At 43.3% G+C, this 14,872-nt stretch overlaps 1 protein-coding gene across 1 annotated transcript in view; it reads right to left on the bottom strand.

Moving 5' to 3' along the window:
* LOC144132646 (lysosomal aspartic protease-like) overlaps window positions 1–14,872 on the bottom strand; it is a 92,089-nt gene that overhangs the window by 611 nt on the left and 76,606 nt on the right. The window contains exons 5-8 of the mRNA XM_077665208.1: window positions 9,633–9,711; window positions 5,658–5,993; window positions 4,584–4,731; window positions 131–220 (exon numbers count right to left, since the gene is read on the bottom strand). Coding sequence (XP_077521334.1) covers window positions 131–220; window positions 4,584–4,731; window positions 5,658–5,993; window positions 9,633–9,711 — 653 coding nt within the window. The remainder of the gene's footprint in view (window positions 1–130; window positions 221–4,583; window positions 4,732–5,657; window positions 5,994–9,632; window positions 9,712–14,872) is intronic.

The raw sequence follows: 14,872 nt of genomic DNA on the forward strand, positions 1-14,872 counted from the left end.
GCAGGCTTAGATTGCACGTTCGGGAGCTTGTGTTTTGTAGCGAGTCACTTGTTTCACACTTCAATGATGCTATCATAGAGAGGTCCTTATGCAAAGACTTACGGAATTAGACAGTGGGCAAGCGACGTACCTTGATTACGTAGTCTCCTGGCCCAAAAGGGAAATATTTCGGCCCAATCCCCAATAACAAGAGTTCGTCGACGTCGCAAGAAACTTCGTACTGTAATGCGGCGCAGAAAAAAAAGTGCATAAAGAGTGAACAGTGCAGTTCAGAAGACAACAAGGGCAGACGTGCGGGCTAGTTGGTGGTTCGTACTTGGTTGAAACAGCGCAAAAGATGCGGGCGCAGAAGACACAAACGCAGTGTGTGTCTTGTGTGTACCTTCTGCGTCCGCGTCTTTTGCGCTGTTTAAACCAAGTTCAGAAGAGATTGTTTTCAGGGAAAAACATAAAATTCACACATCCGCTCCCATTCGCCTGAAAATATATCATATGCGTTTGGAAGGATCTGTTCTCATTTTTGACGGAATCACTACTGCAAAAACAGACACAGATTACAAAAATTACCGAGAATGGGCGGCATGCACACTCGCCCTCTGAACGGGCTTGGTTGAATTCCCCACGCCATTTGAAGAGGTTTTATATTCCTTCGTTCTTGTACCATATTATGCTCCAGCCCTGACGTTAAGCATAAGAACGTTGACGTCAATGCGGAATTTGTGGCCATGGACGGCGACGCTCTGGAGGCAATAGGACACATAATGCTTTCGCAATAAAACAAGAAGACCGGTTATTGGGCGCGAACTCCGTGTCTACTTTAGGCGAAGGATAAGGAAACGTTTTGATAGTTTTGGCACAACAAAGAGATACTTTACTATACTCGCTGAAAGATTTTTTTTTTTTGCAATCAAGGCAAAACTACAGGGACGGTGTGTCAGTGAATGTCATTGCGCCAAACAGTTTCGGCGTAGCACAGTACGACTGGCCGCCTGGCACATTGCTCCGCGTCACCTTCAATCCGTAGCTAGGGCAGCTGGTGCCACGTATGGGAGGTGATAGTGAGCAGGTATGCCTAGGAAATTGGTTTTAACCAAGAAAACTGTTTTGCCCTGACTTTTAATGTTGAAACTTAGCAGTTTTGTTAGAAATATGCCTTAAATAATGGTTATTGACTGCATACATTGTTCGAAGCGAAAGCTAATAAGTGGAAGCTGGACTATATTCCGCTGCGTAGGAAGTATATGTTTCGTCCTATCGCTTTCGCTCCACTTCCAGAAAAAGGCGTCGTGGAGTATGGACACGCACCGCTGGTGCACTGCCGCGTCTAAGGGATGAAAGTGTATGTGCATTGCCGCATCTAGGATATGAAAGGGCATGTGCATTGCTGCATCTAGGTGATAAAAGGGCACGAAAGGCCCTTCGAAAAATTGACAGTCTATCTGGCATGGACAGTCACGGTTTAACGTGTATTAGCCCTTTAGCGTTATTTTTTTTTCTGGTTTTCGGCTGCCACTGTCGTGCTCGTTGCTGTTATCGTTGTCGAGCCCGACGATGCTCATCAGACATCCGTACGGCCCCGGGTTATCCTCTATGTTAACACTAGAAGCAGTGGTGTGGCAGAGGGTGTTCAAATACGCCTAGCTGCGAATGCTGAACGTGACGACATTCCCCTCTAACCCCGGCGCGGCAGCTGTGGCGAAACCGCCTGTGACGTCACCTGTGGCGTGAGCGCTCTCTGAATGGCTGCGCCATCTTCGACGTCACGTATGGCCCGCGCCTATGATTGGCTCCTCCACACCGTGGCTTTCCTCCTCGTCCTCTGATTCGTCGGCGCTCGCAAAAGTGAAAGTCAAATCAGCGTCATGAATCGGGTTTTGGCTGGAGCGGAAGCCTTGGTGCCAACGCACTAAGAAACCACGATGGGTTCGTGTGAAAACTTGATATCGCATCTGCTTTGTACGGACACAAGGCCCCTCTCGGAGGATTTGATCCTCGGCGCTTGGCCAGATTGTTTGAAAACTGTACAGGCAACGCGAGCGCTCTCACGCTTTTTAAGCGACACGGGCCTTGTTTCGCGTTTGTCATGTTAGAAAGTGTGCCTTGTTTTTTTTATGTATTTTTTTCATCTGCCTCCTCCCATCATCATTATCCCCCATCGTGACCCTCTTTTTCTTTTCATCCCTCCCCGTTCCCCAGTGTAGAGCAGCAGGCAAGATAATTATTTTTCAGGCCAACCACTCTGCCTTTCCCGTCAATAAACCCTCTCTCTCTTGATATATACTTATTAAGATGAAGGAGCTTATAAAACATAAGCTGGTAAAAATTGTATGCACAGATTGCGAGCATATCTCCACGGAAGCAGTCTTTTCTACTTCACGCGAAAGTGCAAATAATCTATAGCTGCATGGGTTCGTTTCCTTCAGCAATCTAGTGACTTACTGTGTCTTTCCAAATGTTTTCGGGTTGCTTGAATCTGCTTATTGGAAATTTGATTCCATCGTTTTGGCGATGCGCCGTAAATATCGCGTTTTAATTTTCGGTTCGACCACTGTTTCTGATATATTCAGTGAAATTGCGAATAAGCTATCATAAATAGAGGCTCAGACGCTCAAGGTGCTACTTAGCAAATATGTTTTCTAGCCAAAAATTCTGCCCGTTTTTGCTTAAGAATAATGCATATCGCAAACATCTTGTTAGCTTGGTTCCTAGATTGAAATATACCTGCGAAGCTTAATCTCTCTAGATTTTTGGCAGTGATAAAAACTACAGCATTCTTTTCTTGAAAGAAATTTACAAGGCATATATAGCACTACCATATATAAACATAAAAACTCTATTCGTACCAATTCTTTTCATTCTGAAAGTAAACACGTGAGAATAGCATCGTTACACTATAACAGACTTCAGCTCAGCAACAAAAAAAGGTTGCCCCTCGGCTAAATTTATAGAGATGAGTGGCTTGCCTGAGAAGCACTCGCGAATGGAAAAGCTAAATCTTCATCGAAAGCTGGGTTATAGTGAAGGGAACAGTGCAATCTGAGATACACAAAGTGGGAAGAAGAATAAGATTAAGCACAGCGTTTCGTCCCACTGTGTGTTTGTGTGTTTGTGTGTCGAATTGGCCTCTTCACTTCATGATGCTTCATAACCCACTTTCTCGCCAAAACGTCTTAAAGCAGTGTTAGCTCGGTGCATTGTTACTTATGAAAATAAAGACACGCGAAGCCTTTATTTCATCGTCATATGATGTTAGGAGACGTACCCGAAAAGCCTTAGCTTAGCTTGACAAAGGAGTGCACCCCGTTTCTACAGAGAAGTCAAGCAATTTCGGGAAAAAAATGAAAAATTGTAAAACACTTTTACGATGCTATTGAAGGTAGTGGTTTATTCTTCTTATATGCAGCAAAATCTTTCCTCCATAGTGTTTCCATCGGTCGCATCGAACAGTTACGAATTCCTTAGAAACCAATGGGAAGGGCTTTTGACGATAGCAAAAACGTTGATAGAAAAAAAGTTCAAGACTGCCGTCGGGTGATCCCTCGATATATTGATTGTATTAATGAAATCTTTCATTATGTGATGAAATTGAGTTCATAAATTGTTTCGCGCAAAAATTCTTTTGTCCAGAATTGCTGGGTATGGTACAGGTAACAACAAAACGTAACCAAGCTTACTTTGGCACATATTAGCGCAGAATAGGCTTTAAGAAACAGTCACAAGCACTGAAATGACACAAATGATACACAGAAGAGTACATAAACATACATAATTTTTGATCAAAAGAGCAGGAACGTACAATTGGTCTATGGAGGTACTGAACAAATCTTGTTAGATGCAAGGTTTAAGTACTCGCTGCCGGAATTAAGAAGGTTAAGGATTTGAAAGCAAAGCATTTGACGACCGTATTTGGTCCTAAAAGACGGCGCACACCAGACGTCGCTGCTTCGTGTTGTGTAATATTTATTTCCTGATCGCAGTTTAGCCAACTGATCAAAAAAGGGATCATGTTTCTTGGACTGCTTTCATAACGTTGATCTAGCAATGCATTGTAGACGTCTGTGACTGGGAATATTTTCAATTATTAAAAAAAAAAGACGTTTGGTATCAGCATCAAACGCGACATTCGAAATAATGCGGACGGCCTTTTTCAGTTTTTGTAATCTGTATGTGTTTGAAGATGTTGCGCTCCACAACAAGTAGCAATAGGAAATGTTAGACAGGAATGGAGAGTTGTGAAGTAAAAGCTTGCTATTAAGTTACAGTGGAAAACGCACCTTGCATAGCACACCTGTGCGTTCGGCAAGTTTGTGTATAAAGTTTCTGTACACGCACGTATTGTGATATATTAACGTGTAATGCCACGCAAAAGATACATTACTGAGGAGGTCGTTTCCATCTGTGTTGAACAAACCGTAAGAATGATAGATGGTCCAGTGGTTTATTTTTTGGCGTAATAGTTACTTTAGTTCTGTTTACATTATTTTCAATGAGGATGCGGCACTCCACATGGCCATTTTACGACTTACTGCACATTTCATTCTCGGAATGGTTTTACGTCCATGCAGTGGTCTGGAGTGACTTACCCTCCCGCCTCCCACCTTTCGCCCGCGAAGCAATTTGTTGATTGCTTGGATGTCGCCTGCCGGGCCTCCAAAGAACGGCTCAGTCAGAGCCAGCCGAGCCCTGGAATCTTCGGGGGGCAGCTTTTTCTTTAATGCGCCCACCTGGTACCTGCGTTTGTTATTTTTCTTTGACATAAAAATTTCACCATATTCTCGGGACCAATACTAAATCCCGTTGCTAGTTTTGCATAGTACATCATCAAACACGCACCTCTTTAGGTATTGTAACAGAGACAGATTGCAAAGGGTGCAATAACGTATAGAAAGCTGTCTCTATGAATCGTATTTCTGATACAATACCAATCTTGCGCCGTTCACAGGAGCAAGATGTGTTTAAACATTGTGCTTCATGTGGACAAACTTAGCCTGAATTCAGCCGCCGTGGTGGCTCAGTGGTTATGGTACTTGACTGCTGACCTAAAAGACGAGGGATCAATCACGGCCGCAGCAATCTAATCTCTATGGAGGCGAAATTCTAGAGGCCCGTGTACGGTACGATGTCAGTGCACGTTAAAGAACCCCAGGTGGTCGAAATTTCTGGAGCTGTTCACTACGGCGTCGCTCATAGTCCAGGTCGGTTTGGGACGTTAAATTACCATAAACCATAAAACCTAATCCTGAATTCTTTAAAAAATCTGAATCTTTTGTTTACAAGACTACATTGTAATCAAGCAAAACGTTTTGTTTAGAAAAACAGAATACCTTCGCACTGAAAATGAGGTTGTAAACAGTTTCAGAACGACAGAAAATACAAAAGGAAATTGCGAAACTGTTCCTCTTTCAGATTAGCTTGGATTTTTTTGTAATTCGTTTACATCCTTTCTGATTACGGAGAGCTATTCGTGGAGATTTTCAAAGTGTCACCATTCCGCTAACATCATCACCAAATATTCTCAGGATTTACTTGAAGCAGTTTACGCTCCTTCCTTATTGCATGCACTAGAACAAAGCCGAGCTTTTACCTGAAAATGTTAGTTATTCCGAAAACATTTATTATAGTGAGAGTTAACCCTTGCTCGGGAATATTTTACTCACCCGTCAATGTTAAACTGGAAGGCATCGCCAAATGCTTGCACGAAGCCAAGAGAGCCGTGATAATGGCTCTCGTTGACACCACCGAACAATGCCTCTCCGAGAACATTCTCATCAGTGCTGAAGTAGAGCCCCAACCACGGCTTTCCTATCACTCCGGACCGAGCCATTTCGCTCAGTGGTGAATGCGGGCCCAGCCGAAGTCCGAAAACACCGTCAAAAGGGTCGTCCACAAAGCTCGGCACATGGAAACGTCTGCCATTAAGGAAAAACATTTTTCCGATGTCGACGCCTCCTAGTTCTTGCGTGTCCATGGACTCGACTCCGGTGATGTTGCCGCTGCGAAGATGTACCATGATCCATTGAATACATATGCGTGCAATGTTTGACCAACGCGCGCTTCGAGAACTCACCCCAGCCAGCAAAAGACAACTATGGTACCAGAAAAGCGCAGTAGCGCCGAAACATACAACACATAGCAAGCAAGATGGAACAGGCACAACTTCCAACTGTTTATTCACCGTGAATGCGAATGAATATAAGGACAACAAATCAAGTAGGGTAGCAAGAACCCCACATGCGCGCGAGGGTTTTACAAAACAAGTGGATAAAAGATAGCTGAGACACACCCCTGCCTACCTAAAAAAGCAGTTTAATTCTTATAAATGGTGATAGATGGGGCACTAACACAATCGCTACAGTTTTTTTTAATATAGAAGGCCTCCAACAGTTCACTGGCTGTCTGGTCCTTACTTCTGTTTAAAACCTTCGTTTCTTTCAGCCTTGCCACATACTTAATCTTCCTTTCTTCTCCGCAGGCTTTACAATGATGCGGAAAATGTGAACCAGTACCAATTTGTAAATCTCGATTATGTTCTGCTAATCGGTCGTTAATACAGCGGCCGGTTTGTCCGATGTACTTCTTTCCGCATGTAAGAGGAATCTAATAGACGACTCCCATGGCACTTTAACAAGCGGAGCTGCATGCCTCTTTTTACATTCAGTTTTGTTTACCTTGTTGGGATCAGTTTTAACGCACAAACCAGCCAGTTTCTTTTGGGCCGAAAAAACCACAGGAACCTTATATTTTGTTGCCACATGCTTCCAATTGTGCGCCGCCTTATGGGTGTACGGGATGACAACCGGTCTACTTTTGCTTTTGGTGACCTCACCTAGGTAACTTTTTTTACTACGTTCTTTCTTCAATTTTCGCAGCAAAGCTTCAGCTACTCCGCTTGAGATCGACGTTGGAGAGCCTGCTTTTTCCAACTTCCCATTCTGGGTTTGAAAGCTTTCCTCCGCTTTATGGCAACATGATTTGTTCAGCGATGATTCCAGGCACATCTGAGTAATGGCGCGCTTTACTGTCTTTGAATAGAGAGATTCATAGGGCATTAGTTCTTTTTGTGCACGAGAGCGATACATCCAAATTGCAATTTTTAGACATTGACATCACCCTTAAATACCAAAACTGTTGCTGGATGTATTGCCCTCACGCACAAAATAACTAATGCCCTATGATTCTTCCCATTCAAAGACAGTAAAGCGCGCCATTACTAAGATGTGCCTGGAAGCGTCGCTGAAGAAATCATGTTGCCATAAAGCGGGGGAACGCTTTCAAACCCAGATTGGGAAGTTGGAAAAAGCAGGCTTTCCAAAGTCGATCATAAGCGGAGTAGCTGAAGCTTTGCTGCGAAAATTGAAGAAAGAACGTAGTAAAAAAGGTGACCAAGATGAGGTCACCAGAAGCAAAAGTAGACCGGTTGTCATCCGGTACACCCATAAGGCGGCGCACAATTGGAAGCATGTGGCATCAGAATATAAGGTTTCTTCTGCCCCAAAGAAACCGGCTGGCTTGTGCGTTAAAACTGATCCCAAGAAGATAAACAAAACTGAATGTCAAAAGAGACATCCAGCTTCGCTTGTTAAATGTGCCGTGGGAGTCGTCTATCAGATTCCTCTCACATGCGGAAAGAGTACATCGGACAAACCGGCCGCTGTATTAAGGAGCGATTAGAAGAACATAATCGAGATTTACAAAATGGTACTGGTTCACATTTGCCGCATCATTGTAAAACCTGCGGAGAAGAGAGGAAGATTAAGTGTTTGGCAAGGCTGAAAGAAACGAAGGTTTTAAACAGGACCAGACAACCCGTGAACTGTTGGAGGCCTTCGATATTAAAAGAAACTGTAGCGATTGTGTTAGTGCCCCATCTATCACCATTTCTAAGAATGAAACCGCTTTTAAGATACACGGGGAGGAGATATGTGTGTGCCTCACCTATATTTTATCCACTTTTTTTTTGTAAAACCCTCGCGTTCATGTGTAGTTCTTTCTACCCTTCTTGATTCTTGTCCTTATATTCATTCGCATTCGCGGTGAATAAACAGTTGGAAGTTGCGCCGGTCCCGTCTCGCTTGCTATGTGTTGTCTTTTTCGGCGCTACAGCCCTTTTCTAGAAACATTCACCAACTAGCCCCCGACAAGTATTAAAACTATGGTACATTATGTGCGAACTGTATGAAGGTTCTGGTTGCCCAAGATTCATTGTGCCATGGAACATTAGGCTTTTAGGCGAGCTTGCACCGTATCCGCTTCCATTTGGCACTATAGAGGGTGTTCCAGGAAAGACTTCAGGTAAGACATTAGGTATATTCCTTCCAATATACTGCAATTACCATGGCCACTCTATAAGCCTTTAAACACCACTTCTGTTTAAACGCTATTCTCTCCTCCGTGCAGAAAAGATATACAATGATAAGCTTCAGTTTGCCATACAGAAGGAAAAATTATTGCCTAGAACATGTAGTCAGGAGACATCTCGTCACCCTCTACGGTGCAATCGAACACGTTCCAAAAACTCGAAAGAAATATTAGAAACAAACATTTATGTATAAGTGTACCGAAATAATAAACAAGTTTGGCGAACTGCTGACCTTTTTTAATTAAGAAAATTCTTTAAAAAAAAATAAGTGCCCTGTTACATGTTAATGATATTATCTTTGCTATTAAATGTTACTTTTTTGCCTTTACATCTCTTTATGTGTATATATATCGCCTCATATATTGTATTTTTGTTATTGCGAACGTGTTTTCTATTTTGATTCAGGTAATCAAAGAATATTCAAATCACATTTGTTGCTGTATTGTGTTTTGCTGCTCAAGGTGTGCCTCATATGTATATGCATTGCAATGCATTATCTCTTCTACGTAACTGTATAGAGAACGAAGCTGGGACCATTCTCAGCTCTCTGGGCCTTTAATCCCAGTCTCCTCTCGCTTTGTCGAAAACTAGAGCTCTTTAATTCTTTCAGTTTAATTTTCAAAATGAGGATATTTAGGTAAAAATGTGGCTTTTGGTGCCTAACATTGTCAGGGTTGGCAGACACGAGAAAATCGGGGAATCATCTTAAGCAGTAAGGTGATTAACAAATTTCGAGTAATTAATTTTTCTTCTACTAGATTGAGGTGCCTGGTCGCAATTAGAGATTTGCAGCCGGACGTTAGTAACCGCTATATTAGCTTTTAGAATTTCGAAAACGCGACTGCACTCGGCTCTGTCGCCCAACAAATTTTGGTTACAACTTGCCAGAATAAACGCGCACCCGAAGAGCCTGCAGGAAAAGCAACCCCGCCAGTGCAAGTAACTAGTCGAAGCAGCCAAATCTGTCGAGCGATAGCGCTAAGGGTAATCGCGTTTTGGAAATACCAAAAGCTTGTACGGTGGTTACTAATGACAAACTTGGAATCTCCAAAAGCAGCCACGTGCCTAAATATAATAGGTGACAAGTTAATTATTGAAAATCAGTCAGGCAGCTTCATAGTTTATATTATTCGCCCGTTTTTTGGTGTGCGCCAAGCCAGGCAAAACCATGCCGCGAAATCCATATGTGTACATCAGAAATCCTACTTAGAAAAATTACTCATAGTCTTCCTTTAAATATTCGGTACATCAATTTTTGTGCTGACATATTTACCTGCCAAACTCTACCAGACCACGAACTCGTTTGGTGCGGTACGAGGTCGACTCCATCCAATGAAACATCTTGTGCCCATCTAGAAAAGAAATAATTTAGGTCAAGGTCAAGATTCCTCCCCCATGTAGTCTGATTTTGCAATGCAAAGAAAAAATAATGCTTAACAAACATAGATCAAGGTGTCCTAACGTATCTTTCTGCGATTTAACTGCCCCAATTTGCACGTCCAGGTCTACAGTTCATTTAGCTAAGAATGAGAAAGTTGTAATGGGTTACTCATAAGTTACACAATATTACAAAGCCGTACATAACACTGCACCGGTTGCTAATGCGTATTGGATGTTAGGATTTTGTGTGTTACCGCTCCCTCATAATTTGTTCCTGTTTCAGAAATGCGCAAAAAAAATCGCACAAATTGTATTATTTTCTTCTGAAATCAAATCGGCACAGTGACCGGACTGAAAAGCCCGAACCTATAAGAAAATGGATACCACAGACTACAAAGCACTCAGGACAACAAGAGTACGATGACGCCTCAGTTTGCTTTTGTGAGCCTTGAAACTCCTCAATCAAGTGCGAAGTTTTTCATGTCGTGTTTGTCTATCCTGTTATCCTTATGTCTTTTTTTGTTGCTGTTTTTATCGTGACATAAAAATATGGCTTCGTCTTAGCTCATCTAACCCTGTTTCCACAAGCGAAAGCTTTGGTATCACCTGGTTAATGCTAGGTTTCGTTGCTTTCAGGGCTCATCGCACTCTTCTTTCGGCATATTTCGCTCTCCGTTGAGCCATGCGAAACCCAACGCTATTCATCAGTTTCGGCTGCTCGTTTACGCTCCCTGTCGATTGCTAAATCCCTCGCAGGGTTGGCAATGTCGACCAGATGATCACATTCGGCCCGACGCCTGCGAGTACGCCAACTCGAGGTTGTCGGCTCCGGTTGACTTGCTTCGTCCATAGCGAGACACTGAGTAGGCGGCTCCAGCTGCAGCGAGTCACGTGGTACGCCACGTGGTTACGTACGAAGCTCCGCCTCACCTGTTTCAGGTAATTCGTGCAGACGCAGCGGAATTGGCGACGCTAGCCTAGTAAAGCTTTCGCTTTAAAACAGCTATTCAGTGTGTTTTTCCTGAACTTCTTTCTATAGCTCAACAAGTGGGAAACAGTCTTAAGCTTTTGTCCTTTACCTTCTGCAGCACAAACGCAATAGAAATTGTATAAGCGTGTGAGCATATATTGCTAAATCTAACACATACGAAAGAATATAAAATTGCTAAAACGATGTCTTTATGCCCTTCACAATCAATATGAAACGAGATATTGGTCTGTTGTTATACCTCTTGAAAATACTGCTCATGTTGAACCCCTGGAAGGCTCATCAGATCACAAGATAATTTTGTGCTCTTTACAGTTTCCCAGTCTTGTACTAGTGTTCGGTCTTACAACAACAGTGCTCGCGTTCAACAATTCAGATGAAGAGGCTGTTATGAGCAACTTAGCTTGCAAATATCGCAGCTTTCTATATCTCTGCTCCGGGGAACACAGCTATAGATGAGGTGTGGGCCGAGTTCACATTCATAATGCCGCGAATCTTTGTACTGTTTGTTCATTCTTCAAAGGAAGACGACAGGCGTCTGTATTGCTTTGTTTCTGGTGCAAGACCACATTTATTTAGATTGATTGCATGCTCTCCGGACTGCAGTACGGAGAGCATGAAGACAGTATAATGCATTGTGACAATATAATGCATTATGGAAACATCTTCGCTCGACAGCCCAAAGAACATCAAGAGAACACACTGCTTGGAGGATGTGTCGAGATATGCGCCATTTAGAACTGAACAATAAGAGAGTTTGGAAAATAAGAGAACTACGTGCATGTAGACAAACGGATTTCCAAATAAAATTGCTAACAAGGTCATTAAGAAATGAAATATGGCATTCCATAACCAATATTGTCATTTTCATCAAGTAGCTTTATCAGCGGCTCACCTAAACATCACTGCGCTACTTATGTGCGAAAACGGTCTAACGTACCTTCCTGCAATCCTCTGGAACATAACGAAAAGTAAAACTCTTTTTATAGGTACTTTCCATTTTTTTTCACCGTTGATAACAGTTCGTCAACACCTTTTCATCAAGTATGCACAATCTGCAAGCAAGTTTAATTACTTTTTCTTAAAGTCGATACGTGAAAGCCGCCTTCTGGCTGAGCGAGAGGTTCCAAAGTAACGGACATACCAAATTCAAGCCGCTCATCTTGCCGGTCATACCACCGGCCCATCTCTTTACCATTGATCTGTTCAAAAATGCTGGAGCACATAATTTTTTAAAAAATTGCCAGAATTGATGTGATCAAACAGTCTGCTCCACCTAAATCAGCATGGGTTCCGAAACGGTCAATCAACAGTTAATCATCTGATACAAACCCTTCATTACCTGACTCAAAATATCAGTGATCAATTGTGAGTGACATAATTTTTACTCCCCTATCTAAATCATTCGATCGTGTTCAAGAGGTTAAATTACTTCAAAAGCTTACGCGCCTTCTTGGCAATGGCCCTCTTCTTTTTGAATCGCTGATGTCCTGTCATACAGCAGCCAATCCTTAGAATACAATGATCCCGTTTCTGATACTGTTCACGCCCCGTCCGGTGTACCACGGGGCTCTGTTCTGGCTCCACGTCTGTTCTTTTTGCCCATAGATGATTTAACATACTATGTAGACGTCACCAGTCTCCTCTTTTGGACACGACTTCACACTTCATCCCATCCCTCAAGTTGCGTTCGAGGGGCGTACATTAGGATGTGGGGTGTTTACTGCTCATTAGATTGCCTCACACCAACTTTTATCTTAGTGGTACGCGCAAGCGGAGAACGAAAGGAAGAATGTCAGAAGGATGCATCCAGATCTCCGCACGAGAAGCTTCCTGTTAAACATATAATAGTGCGTGTGGCTGCTTGTGTTTAATCCTTAAAGGGAGTACAATACATTATCATATCTAAGTCGGTTATAGTGCAGCTTATCGTTGTGCTGTTCATGCAGAACGATACTGAGGTCAATCCAAAAACAAAGTATAAAATTGATGACGGCCGAATAGTGGGCAGCGGGAAGCGAAACTGACATACTTGCGCCGTTGGTGCTCTGAATCCGCCTCTGGGCTACAAGTCTGGTAAAGGTGGTAGGTACAAATATTCTACGCCTAATAAAGAACAGAGTAAAAGGTCTGCATACGTACAGCAAGGCTCGACTCTGGCGCAGTAGTAGGCGATAAGCCAAGAAGACCCCACTGTGTCGAGGATGACATTGAAGACTTGATGGGGCGTGCCGACCTTCAGCTCAGCGGTGTATGTGACCTGGACAGGGCAGTATGGGCAATACTTGAGCATGCGTTAACTGGTTGGTGCCACCAGCACTTCCATGCAGGTGTACACATCATAAAGTAACGATTTATCAATAACAATATAAGTAGAATAAAATATTTTATCAAGCCTAGCCAATTCGAACCTACGGTCCATTCGCTGTCAGCTTTTGCGAGCACGAAAGACAAATACACCAATGACACTTTCCCACAAGAAATGTGAAGAAAATAAGCGGGTTCACTTTGTGCTCATGTGTCATACGCGTCAGTTTTTATGCGCTTCCATTACTGAATGCTATACGAACACGCCTAGTTTCTTATGTCGAACTCAGCTTCATTCATATGCATCGCGCTGCTATATCTGTGTTAAGTACTGTGCTGACAATAAAATGGATTTGTATTCTGCTGAGCGGAAATCGTTTCCCTTCCATCTGTTCTTTTGTTATTCATAATAGGGCGCAGCCGCTTGTCCGGCTTTCAATTTTATTTCGACCAAGTGAGCGATCCTAGACTACATTTCATGTTTCTCTGTCGAACTCAGCTTCATTCGTATGCATCGGGATGCTATGTCTGTGTTACGTACTGTGCTGACAACCCACAAAATAGATTTGTATTCTCCTGAGCGGAAATCCCTTCCCCATCCATGTGTTTTTTTTTTGTATGCTTAAGTTATAGGTCGCAGTAGCTCGTCCAGCTTTCAGTTTTATTTCGACTAAGTGAGTGATACCAGTCTACATTGCATATTTTTTTTAGTCTTCTTAATATTAGTTAGGTCTTCTCTTAAACACTAGTACATTCTCAAAATTCGTTGCTTAACGCACATGTCTAGCAGAACTTCCAAATTTCAGCGCTGAATGTCAATGAAAAAACTGTTGCCTATAATGCAGCGAATTTGCTACCGAACTTTATTTACAGCAAACTTCTATAGATGGCGCGAGCTGCACCCACGACGGAGGGAAGAAAGCACGAGAGCCAGGCGCGCCGTCGTGAGGCCGAACAGAGTCTATTACAGACATGAAGGCAAGAACTCAGGAGAGGCGGTTACGTCAGGTTTTCTGAAGCCGATTGTCCCCTGCTCCACCCCCCACCCCCCCACCCCTACTTGGCCGCCGTACCGGTACGGTTGCCCATGCGCAGCCGGCACTGCAGCAGACGGCATCGCTGCGCTCAGCGTTACTTTGAGCTGCGCGGTCGGCCAAGGACTCCCAGTAGTCCTGACGAAAGCTCGTGACTTCCGGCACATTTTTTGGCGCGCAGCTCGGATAGCGAGGGTCTCTCCTTTCCTTCCTTCCTCCATAGTTACAGGTTTCCTTCCTCCATGGTTACAGGTGTTCGGCCCCTGTGGCCTTCAGTTCACTGCCAAGACACGCTATCGTCGAGAATTGCGTGAGCGGCCCCGCGCTTCTAACCATAGTAAAAGTTATTGCGACTGCTTTGGCGTTACGGCTATCGGGTTGTTGCTGAAGTGGCGTGTGCACACCCTGCTTGTCGTTATCTGTCGGGGCCATGTGCCTTCGGGGCACGTAGCTCATGGGAATCTTTTTCCTGCGGCCAAGCTACTGGGCTTGATTAATTGAGTACTGCCAAGTAAGCAAGCTTTCTGGCAAGTGACAGTAATAACGGTAGTAAAAATAACGTGCTTGACAGTAACAACAGCAGAAATGTTTGAATGACTGTTGCTAGTAGCTTCGCCACGAAATGATATGTTCGAATGCGCGGGCACAAATACTTGATGCTGGTTGCGTCTGTCTTTCAAAGCCATAAAATGTATGAAATAGCAACACTAGAATCAGAAATAAATTGTCAATTTTGTCAGTTTTAACTGCGGTGTTAGGCCTTATTTAAAAAAATGTGCTCTTCTTTTCCCCTAAAGCATGCAG

Source organism: Amblyomma americanum, chromosome 5, assembly GCF_052857255.1.
Source record: "Amblyomma americanum isolate KBUSLIRL-KWMA chromosome 5, ASM5285725v1, whole genome shotgun sequence".
Lineage (NCBI taxonomy): Eukaryota > Metazoa > Arthropoda > Arachnida > Ixodida > Ixodidae > Amblyomma > Amblyomma americanum.